This window comes from Pteropus alecto, unplaced genomic scaffold (assembly GCF_000325575.1).
Source record: "Pteropus alecto unplaced genomic scaffold, ASM32557v1 scaffold3, whole genome shotgun sequence".
Classification (NCBI taxonomy): Eukaryota; Metazoa; Chordata; class Mammalia; order Chiroptera; family Pteropodidae; genus Pteropus; species Pteropus alecto.
The window spans coordinates 67,951,864-67,972,009 of NW_006442484.1; the positions used below are offsets into that span (position 1 = coordinate 67,951,864).

The 20,146-nt window shown below is 37.2% G+C and overlaps 1 protein-coding gene across 1 annotated transcript in view; it reads left to right on the forward strand.

Moving 5' to 3' along the window:
* The window catches only part of ADAM23 (ADAM metallopeptidase domain 23), a gene marked incomplete at its 5' end in the record, with an annotated part of 122,674 nt that overhangs the window by 54,226 nt on the left and 48,302 nt on the right, over positions 1–20,146 (forward strand). The window contains one exon of the mRNA XM_025039318.1: positions 16,684–16,747. Within this exon, the coding sequence (XP_024895086.1) occupies positions 16,684–16,747 (64 nt within the window). The remainder of the gene's footprint in view (positions 1–16,683; positions 16,748–20,146) is intronic.

Genomic DNA, 20,146 nt, shown 5'->3' on the forward strand with positions numbered 1-20,146 from the left:
TCTCCCTGGCTTTAGTACTTTTCTTCTATCTTTTCTTCCTCAGTATCTATGCTCATGTCCCCTGTTTGTTTCTTTTTAGTTATAATGAGTCCATGCATGGGGCTAGCTGTTTGCTGAAGTGTAGTGTGGGAAGAAGAGTGTGGTGGCTGGGTGGGAGGAATGAGCCAGGGCCCCACAACGTTTGGGACTTGTTACTTTTATCACTATTCACCAGTCCGCCAGTCTTTTTTTTTGGAGGCCCATCTCTCATTGCGCGCATGAAGGGGTCAGTGGAACTCATTTCAGAGCCTCCTCAGAGCTCTGTGTGGTGAGCAGGTGTTTGCACTTTCACCTCACTCCTTTCTTTTCTTCACGTAAGCTCTCAAAAATCCTCTGACTCCTTCAAATTCTGAGGAGATAAGTGTTGGCTCGTATTTCCCAGTATTTAGCTTCGTAGCTTTCAGTAGCTTGAAATTAGGACCATAGAGTAGTTTTTTGTTCCTGTATATTTTGTGTTATTATTTATGACAGGGTTTATAATTTGTATAAAGATTATGATCACAGAAAATCAATGAAAGACTAAGATGGAAATTGAGAGGGAGGGAAACATTTTCAGTCTTTTCAAGTATTTTGACCATTAAGCATTTCTCTCAGGTATGTTGTGGTGGCAGTAGCTTTGGACTTGCAGAATGGATAACTCGGAATGAGAGCCTATTAACTAGGAACTTACACTGAGTTATCCAACACTAGGTAGAGATGACAGAGATTTGAGAGATTTAGGTCATTGTTTCAATGACAACTGTTGTGAAATTTAGGCAACTCTAGAAAATGATGCAATGCCTGGAATCCAGATAAAAGGATTAAAGAAAACTGATATCCACACGCTGGTTATCTGAGATTCTGGGCTAAAAGATTAGAATTATCTTTCAGTTTTTTAAACAAGCTGTTTAATATCCTGTTAAAGGATAAACAAACTAAAATTCCTTTCTAGTTAAGAACTATAGGAATGATCAGGCATGAGGCGCAGAAAAAAGGAAAAAAGCCTCATTATGCTGTTACTTCACTCAACCTTTCTGATTTTTAGATTGCAATTTAGTGTGGATATTTAAATTATTAGTCACGTGAAAAGTATCCTCTGATTATAGATATTATTAGTCATTCAAAAAGGCTATTAACTGCCATTACATGGCCCGAGAATTTTAAAAATTGTATATAAAAATAGAACAATTTATAATATTGATCTGACCCTCTGAGCATGCATGTGTAAACACTCCTAGAATAATCCTTTTCAGAATTATTGGATACTCTAAATATCTAACACTGTAATACATTGCCTTTGATGAAAAAATAGGAACTCTGAAAAGGGTCTTATTGAGCATAAAATGTCTTAAAGTGCCTTGTATTGTATAATATGAGTATACCTTAGTATAGTCGTGGCACAGCTCTTGCTTATCCTTAAATCCACTGTTGGTGATATCATCCATGAATTCCACCATCCTGGGAGCAAATAAATCTTTTAAACAATGGGAGAATTGGGGATGAACTAGGGAAGACATATGTATACATTATGAATTCATCAGCATGTTTGTAAGTGATTATCAAAACAACTGAGACTGGTATTTTCCAGCCATGGCGATTTTGGCGATTGAAAACAAGGATTTCTTTTTTTAAAAAAAAATCAAATTTAAGTGTGTAGATTTTTCCAGTGAAAGGTTCGGGATGGTATCACTTGCCTTTTTGTTTTGAAAGCAGTTATTTGCCATGGCAGTGTGCTCTATGAGCCACCCACATTCTTCACTGTTTTAATGTAATTCCAAGGAAAATCAGTGCGTGGAAGGATTTTGTTGGTCTCACCCTTTAATCTTTTGTTTCTTTAGCTCTCTAGTTTGAGAGTTAAATATTTTGATAATAAAGTCATATCTAGTTCAAATCCTGTCAGGTCTATTATATCTTGTTACATTTCTGAACTTTTCTTTTTCATACTTTGATATCTTCCAAGAACTTCTTTTTCCTTTCTAAGTTTTACTCTTTTAATAGAAATGGGCTCCTACATGAACACTGGAGTCTAAAAATGGCCTAATAGGCCTGCTATTTTTAGAGAAGGAGAAAGTTCTTTGCCTTTTGTTCTCTGTGTGCTTTTCACCTCCCACATGTTCTTTAGAGAATTTTTCCCCCCCTGACCTTAGTAGTGATAGCTTTTGAATTCTAGATGCCTTTTCCTTGGCCCATTTCTGGCTCAATTTGTCTCATACTCAAAATATTAAAGTCAGAATTGGATCGGGCTCTTCTGTTTCTATTACTTAGAGATCGTTTGGATTCTTTTATCTCTAATATATTAAAATTATGAAATATACACATAAAAGAGTGGAAATATATTTTTACTGTTTAAAGAAGAACAATAAATAGGCATTCACATATACCCACTGTCCGGGTTGAGAAATAGAACATTACTATCGTCTTAGGGGCTCTTCCGGTGTCTTTCCAGCCTCAGTCCCCACCCAAGTTAACTGCTCATTCTTAATTTGTGTAGGAGATTTGGGATATTTTTATCAAAAATAGCAAAATAGTAATAACAAATTATAACAACAGAATTTTCAGGAGAAAATAAAGATAACGTGGATGCATGTTTATTCCTTGCATTCTATATAAGAAAAATTCGTTTAGGATTATAAAGAGAATTAACACTCCTAGAAAGGTTTCAGCGGTTCATACTGCCTTACTAAAATTAGAATTAGGGTAAAATGAAAGGTTCAAACATATATAATGAAAATATTCAATGGACTTTTACCCAACATACCTTTGTCTGGTGTTATCAGGAGCAATTAGAAATTTCTTATCTTTGTCTGTCATTTTGAAAGCACACAACTTTTCTTTACCTCATCGACTCCTGGTCCTTGAGGATATAGACTAACAGCATTTTCATGTCTTACCATTTGTTATAGATAGCCCATTAAGGAATTACACACACACATACACACACACACACACACTTCCTTCATAAAGGGCTAGGTAGGTGTTGAAATTGTAAAGAGGACTGCTCTTAGAGTAATCTTACTATCACATCTACTTTTATGTTACATTCTTTCAACCATACATTCCCACTGTTCATGTGCTGACTGCCTCGGACTGGCTTTTGACTTCTCAGATGCTTATCTATAAAAGACAGAGACAAGAAGTAGCCTGAGTCTCAAAAGTTTTCTTGCTGTCTCTGCCATGTTCTGTCTGAAACCCCACCTCACTTACCTAGGAGTTGAGCTCTGACCGTGGGACCCTAATCTTCCTATGGATTTCTTGAACTAGAGAGTGATGTGCCATCTTCTCTCGTCTTTTGTTTCTTCTGAGTTTCCTGGCTTGTTGACTCATCATCAACAAAACTGTATTAGTTTTGGCAATAGTACTAAGAACTGTGGATACAACATAGTACTTGCCCTTTCTATGGTATGGTAGTTTGGAAGATCTCATTTGTTTATCTGGTGTGATCTCTTGCTTCTATGTGCATTTCAGCTCCTGAATATTCTCTTTACCTAGAGTTTTGACTCTACCAGATCACTAGGTTCTGGATTTTCTCGGAATGTAGTTCACGCCATTTTCTACCCTTGTTGCAAGTTACCAACCTTGGTATGGCTTTCTTGGATATAACTTCATTCGCTTAGGATTTTTTTCCTTCTCCATCATCTCCAATCCTACCTACTCATGATTGTGGAAATTACTATTGATATTTAGTGAATTTGCCACTATGGATCATATAGTTAATTGTTAGAATTTCCACCAGTGTTCTAAAAATGTCTGGTTTTAAGATTAAACTAAAAATAGTTTCTCTGAAAAGACCTAAATAGAATAGTTTCTCCTTTTTCTGTGTCAGTCTCTCTGGGATTTGGCTGCTTTTAGAATCTTATAAAAATTTTGCTTTTGGTCCAGACATTGAGAGTCATTTTAATGGTGAATGTGGGTAAGATTGTCGATATGAACTTAAAATTTTAAGACAATTTAATGAAAGTTATCTGGCTGGAAGAAAAGCCCATCTATAGAAATTGCCTTAAATCTCTGATTTATAGATCTGTTGTTCTGCTTTTTTTTTTCCTGCCACCACTGATTTGATTTTATTACTGGAACATTACATTAAAATGGAAAGAAGGTGTGTGCCTATAAATTATCTTAAATTACTTTTAAGACATATTGATAGAATCAAGTGTGCATAATTATCTGAGTAGCTTTTCAAAGATAAAAATTCAGTTTTAGTATTATGCAAAATGTCCAGACTGCATACGTAGACTGGAAAAGAATTAGTCACCTGTAATCACTATTTTATATGTTTTTTCAAAGTGATATCAAATGTCTTGAAATTTGCTTATCCTAAGCTGCTTGTATAGGATAAGAACTTACTTTTCCATGTTATTCTTGGTTTTTAGTATCTTTATAATAAATCATGTTAGTATGGCTTTAAGTTTTTGACTTATATTAGTTACAATCAAAAAACAGTTGTATAATTGTGTTGTTGTCTGATTTTCAACGTACCACTTAAATAGGTTGGTATTAACATAAATGTAGCAGATCTTGATCATTAGCTCTCAGATTAGTTTCTATGTAAAAGTTTTTTGTTCATTATTAGTCTAATGTGTAGAAACGGTTTCTCACTTTACATCTTAGAAATTGAGGTGTGCTTTTTTTTTTGGTTGAGCAACAGAGAAATATGTAGAATTAGAAAAAAATTATAGAGCATCTCTTTACAGTATATACAGAACCCAAATGGAACTGTCCTTTCAGCACCATGCTGGAAGAGGTCGACCTGAAGTCCCAGTATACTGGCCTAGCAGACAGACTGTTGATTATTTGACAAAGCATGTACCAAATGGATGAGATGTGTGCACTCACAGTCCCCAATTCCCAGATTTGCACAGCTATATTTTTAGGGTAGGAGATGGTAGCAGTCATACTCACATTCACTGTATTAGACTTGGAAATTTTCTTTCAGATCCTATAATCCAATATTTTTTTAAAAGGAAGAAAACTTGATTCACAATGACTTCCCCAAGATCTTAGAGACAGTCAGTGTCAGAGTCAGGCTAAGAATTGGATCTCTCGATTCCTGTTTACCCATTTATTCACTGGTTCATGTTCACTCCTTCAAACAACAAATAGCTCTGGGTACATTTTCAGTTCAGGAATTCTTACATGGCTGAGGATATAACAGTAAGCAGAATGAAAAAGGCCCAGTTAGCATTCTGATAAACTACATTGAATCTGAAAGTGCACACTAGTTGGAAGAAATCCCCTCTCCAGAGAAACTACAAATAAGTGGTAGTTTTTCCAATAAATTCTATAATTTTCAGAAGTCTGTTGTGTTGTTATTATTTTGAAATGGTACATAATTTGAAAGAATGAAAATTCTCTTTGGTTAGAGAAATTAATTGGCCTTTAGGCAAATCATGACTTTTTTTTTTTTTTTCTGGCTGCAAAAAGCTTTATTGTTTCAATTTGGTCCAAGGCATGGGAGATGGCTCTAAGATGGTTAGAAGGCTGCCTCTTGGTTGTAGAGAGAGGCTCAGGCACAAGGCCGACACCAGGAGGATGCATAGGGGCCCCTGAAAAGCCTCGGGGTTCCAAAAGATACTAGTCATGCTTAATGGTGAGCCTTTTGAAGAGATACTCGCCCAGCTCGGCCTGGAGGCTGGCCAGCCTGCGGAGGTTAGTCCGGTGGTCGCTCATCTTCTTGATTAGTTTCACCTCCTCATCTAGGAAGTGACTCTGGAGGAAATCACAGAGATGGGGGTCTGCACGGGCAAGACCCAGGGCATGCAGGTCCAGAAGGGCCTGGTTTGGGTTCCCCTTCATGACCATGGCGGCTTCCATGGCATCCTGAGTTTTACCCCACTCATCTTGGGAAGACTTCTGCAGGCCCTAGAAGAGGGTGCGGCTGCCACACTGGTTTTGCATCTTTAAGAGATGCTCGGTGCCCTCATGTTTCCCCTCAGTCAACGCCTTCCAGAGCCACGTTGTCATGGTTGAAATAGAAGCGCAGAGAGAGGTATGTGTAGGAGGCCCACAGATGCCGGTCGACCAGGCCTCCACCTCGGTGGAATAATTCTGATTTGAGAGCTCATGGTAGTTCGGCAATAAGGAATTAAGCTCCAAACACGGTGTTGGCTGGTCTCGGAGGCTGACAATGGCTGAGAAGATTCCGAAGATTGCGACTGGAAAAGAGGTTGGAGGGTGGTCGGAGGCTGGAGGAAGGGGTGTCCCTGGGTCTGTTCCATTGAAACACTGTTGATGCAAGAGACAGATCCGGAGACCCCCGAGGGCGCTGCACTTTTTGTTTTTTTAAACAATCAAAGGCCCAGTGAATAATTATTTGATGGAATGGAGTGTCCTCAGAAGGTCAGATAAATCTGAAGATCATTTTTCTAAATGGCAATTTAAAAAATTATTGCTATTTTGTATGATAATCATTCTGTACTTGCTTGAAGAAATCATTAGAAAGCGCTCCTTTTTCTTCTTCCTTCTCTTTATTTGCCATGCCATGCTCTTATCAGCCATACTGGTTTGCTATTACTGCAATATGTTTCTAATTGCTACATTGGGATAATTTCTTAAATATATCTAATATTTAGGAATGACCATGGTTATTATCTCTAAATGCCCCTGTGTGATATGTATGAAGGTTACCATGACTCACAGAGTATTGTTTTCTGCCTAGTGCAGAGACATCTAGGGCGACAACTTCAAATGCCTTTTTCTTTATAGGGTTGTGCAACTTGTCTTCATTCTGATTTGTTGGACTTGCTCTGCAGAGGACTTGGCCATGCATGCATGCTCAGATTGTGGCAGCACAAGAGAAATGAAGGGTTAGACACCTAAGTAGGGTAAAATGAAGAAAAGAGCACATAAAAGACAATTGTGGTTATTCTATAAAAATCTTACTTTGACCCTCATCGGCTTTATTTTTTTTTCTCTCATTTAGTCTTCAGCCATTAATTGAATGAGTGAAGGAAAGTTAAAGCTACAGGTTTTCATATGTGGAAAGCCTTTTCTTAGTGTCTTTGCTGGTCTCTTGCCATTCTCTCCTGCTGTTAACATTAATTACTTTGCAGATGGCTCTAATTGACCCAGTAAAAGAACCTTATCTGTGTTCAGCACTTTCTAGGCCCTAAAGTCTTTGCAGTTTCTGAGGACACAAATGAAGTATTTGCTCTCAGCTCTTATAGAGAGGAGTCCCTGGTCCCACAGTGCCCTTTCCTTTCAAAGTTCCGACTTCTTGCTTAAACCTGTATACTGTCTGGTCCCAGATCTGCCTTTTTAACACCATCCCCCCTATGACTTCTACCAGATTTCTAGTTGCTCCCTGAATATGCTTCTCAGCCTCTTCCTGTCTCATGTGTTTGCACACCATCGTCTCTGTCTATATGACCTGATTCTTCCTGCTTATATTTTTCCCTGTCCATATTTTGTCATGAACTTGCCCTGGGGCCCTGCTTTCTTTTTGAAAAGATCCTGATCATCCTAGTGGAAATTAACTTCCCCTTTAGAGCACCTTGATGCTTTGTTATTTATGATATTAAAGTACCTGCTGCCTTGTCTTACTTTAGCTATAAGATTATAATCACCTTGAGGGCAGAGACTGTGTTTTGTTTCTCTTCCTGTCCTCACCCCAGCCTCTAGGTGTTCAGGAAATGTCAGTTGCATTAAGTTGAGGGGACAGAGGCAGCAGGCCTGGCTATTATCAGTGTCTGTGGCTCTTCTTTTCCTGCATCTGAAATTAGTAATTAATTAATTTCCTTTCTAAAGGAGCTATGTTTCTCGTCCTTTAAAATTTATAGCTTGTATTGTGGTTTCTTATTTTAATAGGTAATGTATATTCATTGTAAGACGTTTAGGAATTATGAGTGAGCAAAAGAAAACAGATACCATTGAAAGTTCTATAGGAAGCAATAGCCCACTATTATATTTGTGTGTATATCTTTGTAGATATTTTTCTGTATGTGAACATAGCAACATATTATTAAAAAGTTGCCAAACATATTTCCTCATTTGCTTTTTTCGTTGAAGGGTATTGTAAACATCTTTCTCATTTTTCCAAGTATCTGTAAAAGTACACGTAAACATACTCATATCTACATCATCTGCAGAGAATAGCTATTTGTGCATGTGTATTTGCTTTTATCTAGTTATTTCCTCAGGAAACCTTTATAAGTAGCACTTATAAGATTATAAAAACATATGGACTTGAAGGGCAAATATGCTTTCAGGGCTTTTGATAGCTATTGCTAAATTGCCTCTGGAAAGGCATATTAATTTATGTTCCCAGTATAATGTGTGGAGTGCCGGGTTTTTTCCATTCTTGCCAGCTTTGTCTACTATCATTCATTTTAATTTCTGAACTGATGGGGAAAAGTGGTCTCTTAAGGCAATTTTAATTTATGGGTCTTTTATTCCTAATATAATTGTAGATTTGTAAATGATTGATCACCATTAGTATTTCTTGTTTTCTTTTTTCTGTAAATTGCATTTTGTACATTATATTTTATGAATCACTTCCCCATGCCCTTTGCCCACTTTCTGTTGGGTTGTTTGTTTTTACTTGTTTTTGGTTCCTTATGTAAGGATGGTAATCCTTTGTTTTTCATATATTTTGAAATTTTTTTTTCTCACTTTGCCTCAAAATTTTGTTTATGATATTTTTTTAACTTATATAAGTTTAAAAATTTTTGTGCTCATCTATTTTTTTATAATTTCTGGGTTTAATGTCATCCTTAAAAAGGTGTCTCCTTCCTAATATTCAGCTATATTTTTATAGTAAATTTATGGCTTTGTTTTGAAACATGCATATCTTTAATGCATATATTATTAGTTTGGTGTAAGATTTGATGTAGGGATCTTACTTTCCCAAAATGTTTGGTTACTTGTCCAAATAAAGAATAAACATCTTTATTTTTTATTTATTATCTTCTTTATCAACTTAAAATGCCATTATTTTATATATTGCATTTTTGATATGAACTTGAACCTCTCATAGACTTTCCGTTCTGCCCTTTAGGCCATCTGTCTCATCAGGCCAACGCTCTGTATCTTGGTTACTATAATAGTATATAAGGTCCCATTGTTACTTCTCTGTTTTTTTTTTTAAAAAGAGTAGTTATAAACATTCATTCTTTAAGATGAACATTAAAATAATTTTGTCAAGTTAAAAAACGTGCTGAGATTTTGTTTGGAATTACATTAAAGTTAAAGAGATACGTCTGTCTATACATATGTATGTATGTGTATGAATATCCACATACACCCTGCACATATAAAAGTTGTGCCATTGTTGTCATCATTAGCAGAAACTTTCCCCCAGATCACTGCTAGGTTGTCTTTGCTGGTGCACATAGGAATGTGTTTGTTTTGCATAGTTATCTTATAACCGGCTACCTAACTTAACTTATTATTTCTGATAGTTTCCTCTTTGATTTCCTTTGTATTCTTTTAACCATTTCATGCGTACCTGGGAAGAATGGGCACTGATTAAGCAAATGTGCCACTAATATCAATTTTCATCTGATCACCATCTTCTGTTTGACAATATTTAACTTCTCAGTATTAGGAACCCCGATTATCCCAAATGGCCCTTAGCAGGTTCACACAAGTCTCCTGTCCTCCTCTCCATCAGGTCATACATTCATTCATTTAATGACAACAAATGCTGGTCACTTGGGATATTCTCAACTTCAAGAGGCTTCAAGCATAACAGCATTGTACAGTGAAGCACGATGCCTGCTCTTTTTTTATGCTATAAACTCCTCTTTTTTCCTTTCATACACAAAAATATTTTTAATTCATTAAAACTTACTATAAGTTGTAATGAAGAGACAGAATTTAGACTGAGTCTATTACGATAATCCTTCTGTCTTTATATTGTTTTCTCTACAGTTTCACTATGTGTGATGCCTGGTTTAATAATTGTATAAATAAATATTGGGCAGAACAGAAGAGAATCTGGATTAGCAATATTTGACAAACTATAATATTCAGTATTATCTTTGAAAATTATGCATCAAAGTGTTTCAGTTTTATATAACTGTTCAAAAGATATGCCATCTTTACTTAGGTGCAGTTTTCTTTGTGTTTAAAATTTTTTGTTTCATGACATATGTGAGAGTAACTATATTTGTGGAGATAACTGGCAGCCACACTAGGAATGAGTTAGCCACTTCATATAATCTGTCAAATATTGCTAATCCAGATTCTCTGGTTTAAAAGTTGGAGAGGAGACATTAAACATCTTTCATTTTTATTTAATTAAAGATGTTTTTATTGATGCCACCTTCTCAAAAGGGAACTCTTAATTGGCTATTCTTATTAGCTAATCAAGCCAGCTTGAGTGGGGGTCCTCAGCTTTTACATCACCTCAAATTCATTCCTTATTTCCCTCCTAACTTCTCCTTTCTCTACTTCCCTGTCTGTTAATTTGTAGCCCTGCCTATGTTTCCTGTTCTTATTATACGACAGTGTTCTTAACTGTGTCATGGTGCATGGGGCCACCACATGTGAGATGCAGGAAAAGCTTACACCCCTATATCCCGCTCATGCTAGGAGTGTTCTCTACCTGCAGCTCTGTTCCTATGAAATATGCCCACATTTCCCAATCCTTGCCTAGCATGCCATCTTTGTTTGACTTAACACAAAGCCTTAATTCAACCTATAATTACTTTCACCCACTTAACATATTATTTCTATACTCTTAAATCCCAACCTCTCCATGTCTACAATACTTATCACGGCTTAAAAGTCCTTTGTATTGTTTACATCGAAAAGAGTATATATTTTCTAGTTGAAACAAGTTTTGGTATAAAAAATTTTTTTAGGTGGGATGAGTCTAACTTTTTCTTAAACCTTGAGGAAAGTCATGATTGAAAAACCATTTTACTTTTTAAGTCCATTGTTTTCAAAAAGGAAAACAATATAAAGACAGAAAGATTATCGTAATAGACTGAGTTTAAATTCTTCATTACCACTTACAGTAAGTATTTAACGAATTAAAAATACTTATGTGTATGAAAGGAAAAAAGAGAAGCTTGCAGCATAAAGAGAGAGTGGGCATGGTGCTTCACTGTGCAATGCTGTTATGCTTGAAGCCCTGTGAAGTTGAGAATATCCCAAATCACCAGCACTTGTTGTCATTAAATGAACGAATGTATGACCTGATGGGGAGGAGGACAGGAGACTTGTTGTGTGAATCCATTAAGGGCCACTTGGGGTGATCAGTGTTCCTAATACTGAGAAGTTAAATACTGTCAAACAGAAGATGGTCAGATGAGTGGATTTACATTATGAAAATGGACATTAGTGGCAATCCTTTTTTTTAGACATAATCATTCATTCTTTGTTGACTTCTGCTCCAGTTCCAGTTTGAACACATATGGAAACTAACTTATATGTTTTACCATAGAGAATTGAATTAGGACATTTGTGTGGCAAGGAGCATGGCTGGTCAAGACCTGATGAGTCCAGGGTCTTACAGTGAATGCAGACTCAAAGCTTCCTAGTTTTTACCTCTCGACCTGCCGACTCCTCTCCCAATATCTACCTCCTGATGTTATGCACTGAGAGAGAACCTAAGGTGCCTACTTAAGGTTGTCCTAAAACAGTGGCCATGTAAAATGTAGTCACAGAACCCAAAAGCAGCTGGAGAAGGAGATATACTCACAGACTGCTTGCTTAGTAACATGTTAGATTTGGGGTATTTTTTACCTCATAGACTAGCCTGACCTTCCATGTAGAACTTGACGTGTGAACTGTAAATTTGACCTTTAGGGAGGGTTAGCATATGTCCCAGTTTTCCCAGCACAGTCTTTCCTGATTTATGTCAGTTGTCCTGGCATAATTATTAATATGCCTCTTTTCACTTCCAGAAATGGCCTGATTTGGATGATAAATTATATGGCCACCCAGTTGTTAAGCTATGGAGCTCGCTACTCTTCTAGACCTTTCCCCAGCTCTGCTGGTGAAGGAATACCCCGTTGGCTTCTAGGTCTCCTCAAAAGAACTCATTCTGCTCCCAGCAACCTACTCTATATCTTAATCAGATTTGGACTGAGGGCTTAACACATGAATTTCAGCAAATGTAGATTTCAGAACCGGAAAGGACTTATAGAGACTGGTAGTTTGACTATTTTTTTTTTACAAGGAAGTAAATGATTTTTAACTCATGTACAACAGATGGTTTCCTTGTGGTCCAATGAATATCTTTCCTAGTCATCTAACTTATAGCTCACGGCCGTGTTATCTACGCTGTCAAATTCTGAGCAATTTAGTTTGCTTGGTTAGCATACTCAGCTTTTCCCGACAAGGTTACCCAAAAGAAAGCCTATGGTTCTTTCTTCAAAGTATGGGGTTCAAGTTATTTTTCAAAAAACTAGAAGTCACTCACCTTCTGTAACCCAGTTCCTAGGGAGGTCCTCGTCACTGCCTCCTTCCCAGGGACCAGCACCTTCAAGTGCTCCAGTGTTGTGAGGGCAAGAGGGGGACCCTGCCAGAGGGCTCCCTGGCTGTGGGGGGACCTAGGTGGGATTCAGCAGTGAGGCACTGGAGCACATGGATGATCTCTTGGAAGTCATGGGACCTCCTCCATCATTTATCCTGCAGAGCAAATTCTGTTTCTTGAAAAGCCTTAGAGAACTTGGTTTAGTGGGCTTGGGCATCTCTCTGGCTTCTGAAGAGCCTGAATCTGGTGTGGACCATTCCAGCCCTTTTGTTACAAAATGTCTCTGGAGTGATGGTGTCCTTCCCCTCCCCACCAAGCGTGCTCAGTGCCTTTTGGTTTCACCTTCCCTCTATTTGCCCCTTCCTTCCCCCAGAGTCAATTCTACTTCCTCTTTTTTTTTTTAAAATCAAATTTGCCATGATGTTTCAAAAAAATATTTTTTTCTAGGCACTAGGGATTCTTGGTAAGTAATCTGAGATTCAACACTGAAAAAATTTTATCTCTTACTCATATTATGGTCTCGTACAAGTTTAGTGGCTCTCCTAGAAGGCGATTCTCCAAAGAACGATGTGGGAACCTTGGCCACATTCATCCTGTACCTGCGCCATTTGAGTCATGTGGCTTCCGGAGTCACCATAGAAGAAGAGCTTGGATAATCATGCATGGATTTAATGGTCACACTAGAGGGGTAGACATCACTTCCTCCCATATCTTATGAGTCACAATTCAATTTTTTGGTCCCAACCTAACTTCTGGGGAAGCTGTAGAATGTAGTCCTTCTGTGCCAGAAAGGAAAAAAATGAACTGGGATTGGTGGTTATGCAGTATTATTTCTGCTACAGTGTCCTTCATCAATCTGATTCTTGGCTAATTTGCCACATTTTTGTCTTACCATTCTTCTGCTCTTAGAGTTCAGCATCTTCAAGGTGCTTACCCTGGTCCTTCGTTTTTTGAGTACACTCACATTCAATTTGACTCTCTAAAGTTTATGTTCTTTTCACTACCCTGTGGTGCAACTTGACCATGAAGGTACATAGTAAGTGGGTTCAAGAGAATTGACTTATTCAATTCTTCCACTCTCTTCCACCTTGCTTGGAATTTCCACTCTATAATTTAACTTTTTACTTCCAAAGGTCACTTTTTAACCAGATAACCTGCATGGGGAAGCACTGCAGTAGCCATGGTATATATAGCTTTCCTGTAACTTAAATGATTAGAAGAAGGATATTTATTTAAGAATTTAGGATGTTCAGAAATTCACTTTTACCAGTTCCTGCAATTTATTAGGTAACTCAGAACCCCGCTCCTCTCCCCACAACCCACCCCCCACCATTGACTGATCAGCAAAGTAAAATGACAATTTATGCTTGGGACCACAGTTGCTAAATGAATTAGTATTGGCATGTCAGAACATTTTGTTTCTAACAGGAAGTTAGTTCTACTAGGGAAACTACTGAGCAGAGGTGGAGGGAAGGCCTTGCTGAGCACCTGCAGGAAGTGACTGTCAGACAACTCATCTTCAGGCACACAGAGTTATAGATTACCTGTTCCTTCTCTGCTGGCTAGGACTGGAGACACACCATAGCAAATGAACTATTCAGCTCTTCCTTTCTAGTGTTACTTGTCTATCACTGAAAGGTCTCATTTCAAAATTACTTCAAGACTTTTATAATTAATTAGATTACATTTCAGTTGGCATTAATTCACTTTCAGGGAAATTACAAATAATATTTTAGGATGAGGTGACTAATCTCATACATTGGTGCTGATTTGCTTATTTTCAATTTCAGAGAATTGCATTCTTCATCCCAGCTTCCCAGAACATGGTGTTGGCCTGGCATTTAGTACATGTTCCTAGATGTTTGCTCACCCAGTAAATGTCGATTAGGCTTACTATGCGCTAGGCATCATGCCAGGTGCTGGGGATGCTGTGATGAATGAAAGAAACAGTTTTAAGGAAGAGATTACTGGGGTCAGGCAAGAGGAAAAGATAGAGCAAATGGGCACGTATGCTACTTATAAGAGATGGGAGAGTTGAGTGGTGTGGTGACAGGGAGCCTATGGTATTATTTTATGTCCATCTCAGTGTTTGTCATAACATAAGCTCCTAGAAAGTATCTATTTTTCTTTAAGATTTTCAAATGTAGAGGATACTAGAAAAAGGCTTATCCATTATATCTATGGGGTAGGGAGGCAGAAGCCCTTTAAAAAGGGAGAAATGAGATAATTAAAGTGACCTTTATCAAATTTGGCAATTTATGGTTAGAATACTATCTAATTTTGTAATTATAAGCAAAAGTAATAGTCTAAAATAACTTTTATTTTTAATTCTTAGACATGCTCCAGTGGTTGTGCGGTTGAAAATTTTGAAAATAATGAATTATCTGTAGAGAGAGGTAATTAGAATGCAGTTAATGAAACCTCTCTATCTCTTGGTGTTGTGGAAGCATTCCTCAGAGAAATGTTATTATCAACAGCCCTGTTTATATGTATTCACAGTGCTGGCAGCTGACTTAATTACCTAGACATGAAAGAAGTTTCTGCATCCTGTCAGGTATTCCCAAGTATATAGAGTTGAGAATTGACATTACTTTGAATATTACTTAGATTTTAAAAAGGAAGTGAGTGAATTTATCACAAATTAGTTTCAAATGTAAAATCATCAATAGATACACATTTGATTAGTAATTTCAATAGAAAAACTTGTCCAAGGCACGAGCGTCTCTCTGCTTTACTGCTATGCTGCAAAGGTTGTCCTTCAGCTCATACAGGAAACCATGCTGGACACACACACGCGGCTCCCATGTATGTTGTTGACTGGCTCTAAGGCTCCTCCAGGCCTCCTCATTGGGTCACTTTCGAATTGCATCAGGCGCAGCTCTCAAAATGATGCAAAATCATCGAATCCTCCCATGGAAGTAGTGTCAAGATTTCCTAATAAGAAAACCTGTTATTAGACAGATTTATAGAAAACAGAGTGTCATAGCAGGAAGGGACCTGAGGAAGCATCTGTTCTAACCCTTTCTTTTGCAGAAGAGGAAATGGAGCCCTAATTTAGGACACACATACGGCTCATACTAGAACCTGTTATTGTCCTTCAGTTACCATTAAGATTATATGAGTTAATACCCTTGTGGTCCTTAGAACAGTGTCTAGGACATAGAAAGTATTCAGTAAATGTGAGTTTTCAGTTATTACCATTATTTCTAGTGGCAGAACCCAAACAGGAACCCAAGTGATCTAATGGTCCAGTGCTCTTTCAGAGACTCATATTTTGTATTTCCTACATTATATAGGGTGAAATGTGTTTGAAGAAGTTGAATTAAAATAAATATAGTGACAGCCTCAATGCCCATTAGTGAGCGTGTGTCAGTGCTGAGTGCTAGGCTAAGCATTCCATTTAATTCTCACAATCCTATGAGACTCGCACTTTCTCTCATCTATTAGAGTCATGTAGAGGCTGAGTTGGGTAACTTATCCGTGGTCACATCACTATTAAGAGACTGGGCTGAGCTTTAAAGCCTACTCTGTCTAACTTCAAAATTTATACTCTTAACTATTGTTTTATTCCAGGGGTTGGCAAACTATGGCCCTTGGGCCAAATTCAGCTGTATGTGTTTATGTACAGTCCTCAAGCTAAGAATGGTTTTTATGTTTTTAAATAGTTGAAAAAAATTAAAGAATAATATTTCATTTTGTGTGAAAATTATGTGAAATTCAAATTTCAGTGGCCATAAATGAAATTTTATTGGAAGACAGCCATGCTCATTTGTTTACATGTTGCCTGTGGCTGGTTTTGTGATACAGAGTTGAGTAGTAGTGATAGAGACCGTGTGGCCTGAAAAGCCTAAAATATTTACATATCTGGCCTTTATTCTATACTCTTTCTCAGTGATTATGTTTTATGAGATTCCAGTTATTTAGAGCAATATAGAGCATCTATCTCCTCCACTTATCTGGCTTTTTTGGTTGTTCCATATTAATTAACATATCAATCAAATGACGAATGTTGTGTATAAAAGGAGTTCACCCTTAAATTATCTATATCTTGTGTCTTTGAACAGACTGAGGAATGACTTGTTACTGGATGACATTTGAGATTTGATGATAACCTCTTTTGTACTTGCTGTGGACTGTTGCTATTTGTGGTGTACATGCTCCTCACATCCATATATTGAGCTGATTATTTTTAAACTTTGAAATGTCTTAGATGCAGAAATCACTCTGTTTTCTTCCTTTTGTAGTGGTTTGCTGTCTTCCGATTATGTGGAGATTCACTATGAAAATGGGAAACCACAGTACTCTAAGGTATGGAAATCTTGTAGTATAAATATACTGAATCTTCGAACTGTTCAGTGCACACCACGTTGTTTTGATGTCTATCCCAATAAACCATTTGTCTTCTTATACAAGGGTACGATTTTTAAATTTAAAATATATTTAGGAGAAATTTATTAAAACTACAAATGTGTTTGAGATAACATTAGAGGTTCAATGTATTTAGGCCAATGAAGAAAAGTTTATTGTTTCGGTTATACATACAGTATAACCGAATGGTATAAAGAGCTATACCGTTCCATATCAACATCTTCCAGTAGTAGGTAGCCAGGCTCGTGGTCATAGAAGCTGAATGATAAGCCCGGTCGGACTATTAGAATGAGTATTTAGTCCAAGTGACTTTGGTGCTCGAGAAGGGCAGAGTACAGGTGGGAGAAGGAAGATTTAGGGAGCATTCTCCCTCTTAATCTTTATGAAAATTCTTAGAGGTGGATAGTACCATCCCTGTTGTGCAAAGGAATAAATGGAGGCAGAGAGAGGGCAAATAAACCTGCTCAAGGCCACCAAGCATTATAATATAAAGGTAAATGGGTACTTGATTTCCTTTAGTTGGAGATTTTATTCTCTTCACAAAAGATCAATCACCAGCAAGTGGATTTACATTAAAATGAGAAAGATTATTTGTATGTCAGGAACACAGTGATCTCCACTAGTCAGGGTAAAAATCTGTGGAATGGCCACGTCTAGGACTCTGATCTGCAGGAAGTCCACAGAGTGCCATTGAGCTGCAGCAGTGGCCACGGATACAACGGGCATGGGGAGGACGCAGAAAAAAGCAAAACGAAGTAGGGAAACATTATTGGATTTATTTTTTCTAAATTGCTAATGAGTGTTGGCACAAAAGTGGACCTTTCGTGTGTGGGCTGGCTTGCTTGTGCAGCATAGAGAACTGGCTTTGTCAGTTTGAAGTCTCGCAGCAAATATTTACAGGCGCTCTTAATTGTATATACTGCCTGGGGAACCATGGCTTTGCTCAGGATTTATAACTGCCCAATTAACGGTGGACACATTTGTAATTTGTTGTGAGTTCCAAACCTTTGAATTTTCTGCCCTAGATTAAGAACTTTCATATTTTACTTTTACTAGTCTGTCAGTTCTTGCCTTAGGCTGCATCTGGGGAGTTGTTGAATCTCCCTAAAAGTTAATGCTGTGGAAAGTGAGCAGAAATGCTAAATCAAGCACGAGAACGGTGCTTTCTGGCATTTGTACAAACCACAGCTTCTGTCAGCTGTGCCAGTGCCGGGAGCACTGCGGATGCTGAATCATGAGTCTGGAGTAGCGAAGATTGCATGAGAACTTATAGACTCAGCAAATGAGCCACCTTTGCAGGCCGCAGTAACCTGATCCAAACTTCTGACTAAGTTCAGCAAAATTTTTTTTTCTAGAAGCGGAATAGCTAATTGGCCTCCAGAGGTCATTTGAGGTCCCCAAAGGAAGCCTTATCATTAATACGCGCCATATCTCACATCGGTTGTAACTGAAATTTAAAAGAGTATTTCAATTGAGTGAAGTGTTCATTGCAGTTTGTATTTGTGTTCATCGCTTTTCTCTTATTTATGACCATTTTCTCCAAACAGCTCATATACCCAAACTTACTTGCTTCATATATAATAAATTAATGGTTATAGTCTGTTTTTTATGTGTCTATATCTATCTATCTATCTATCTATCTATCTATCTATCTATCTATCTATCTATATACACCCCCTAAAACCAAGGTGTTATGGTGCACACTATCTTGTAGCAGAATTTTTTAAGCTAACAATATTATAAACATTTTAACATGCATTAAATGATCTTCTAAATATTATGTTAAAAAATACATTATATTCTTTCCTATTTACTTGCTATAATTTGTTTAAACATCCCATAGTAATAAACATTTAGATTATTTTCTATCTTTCACCATACAAATAACTGTGAAGAAGGGCCTTCTAGATGTATTTGAAGACAGCTTTAATAATTGCTTAAGGATTAATTCTAATGAGATTTTCTGGGTCAAGAGTTGGTACATTTTTTCTTAAGGCTGTTGGTATATACTGACAGTTTTTCTTTCTGAAATATTGTATAAATTATACTTCTATTACCATTACATACATATTTTTAAAAGCAGTTTTTAAAACTTCACATTACCTTCCATGTTGTTTAAGAAAATCTTAGTACAGAGTACCAGAAAGGAGAATTAACAAGTAAGAATGTCTAGGTTAAATAAACCTGTTTTATGCAACCTTTCTTCCAAAGATCTCAAACTATTTAGACAAAGTACTTGAACACAACATACACATACATACATACACACACACACTATTATTCATATGTTTAGAGAGGAACAGATTCACTAATATCCTATTTGGCTTTGAAGTTAAATATATATGTGGACATTTAAAATATCCTGGTAATTAGTTTCAAACAAAATGATGAATCCATACTTTGAAGAAGCTAATCTAGGTTTTTTCCTTTTACCACCACCAAACTCCTACATAGTTCCTACTTCTAGCTAAGAAGAGGCTCATGTCTTAGGCTTTTACTTTTATTGGATAAAAGTGGGTTAACAGGGCTTCTTTTCTTGTGAAGCCAATATAGGAACTGAAGTGGGAGATATAGACTAGATGCCAGATAATCAGTAAGCACACATGGAAGGACTTTTGTTCTGTACCCAACAGAGCAGTAGCTTTTATTAGAGATTCTAGCACAATACTTTGCACACAGTATATATAATAAAGCAACTTTGTTGATTTGTTGATCAACTTTTTTGATGAACTTATTAAAATTTTTAGTATTTCAGTTCTCGTAAAAGAATTAGGCATCAATATGACAGTATAAAAGTACTTTTCAAATTAATATATTTTGATTAAATTCCTTTTAGGCAAATCATTAACTTTGAGTGCTTACTAATACTTTGATTTCTCTTCTTCTTATGAAAAAAACTACCCTCTGGCCAACAGTGTAAGACCGAATAGTTCCCATCTCTACTTCCTCTGCTTTATTACTCTTTATCATTATTGAGTGGGGAAGATGTCTTTTCCTAGCTCTATTTTCTCCTTTGGCTTCTTCCTGGTCCCTTGCCCACTCCTTCCCAGGGACAGAAGAGTGACTTAACTGATGAGAAAGAGTTGAGCACATCCACGTAGTCCCTTTCTCCCTTTCTTTTGTGAGATCCACCTCCCTACATGAAGATCATGTTCTCTCCACTTTTCCATGCTCTAAGTTGTATAGGAGCAGCCGTGTGTGTGTGTGTGTGGTGGGGAGGGGTTGGTTACCCCGTGTTCTCTGTACCTGGGTGGGTAAGTCTGGCTGACTCCAGGGTGTAGCGTTAGCAGGCCTATGAAATTCTCAGCTAATTCTCTTCTCCAGTATAGTACTATCAAA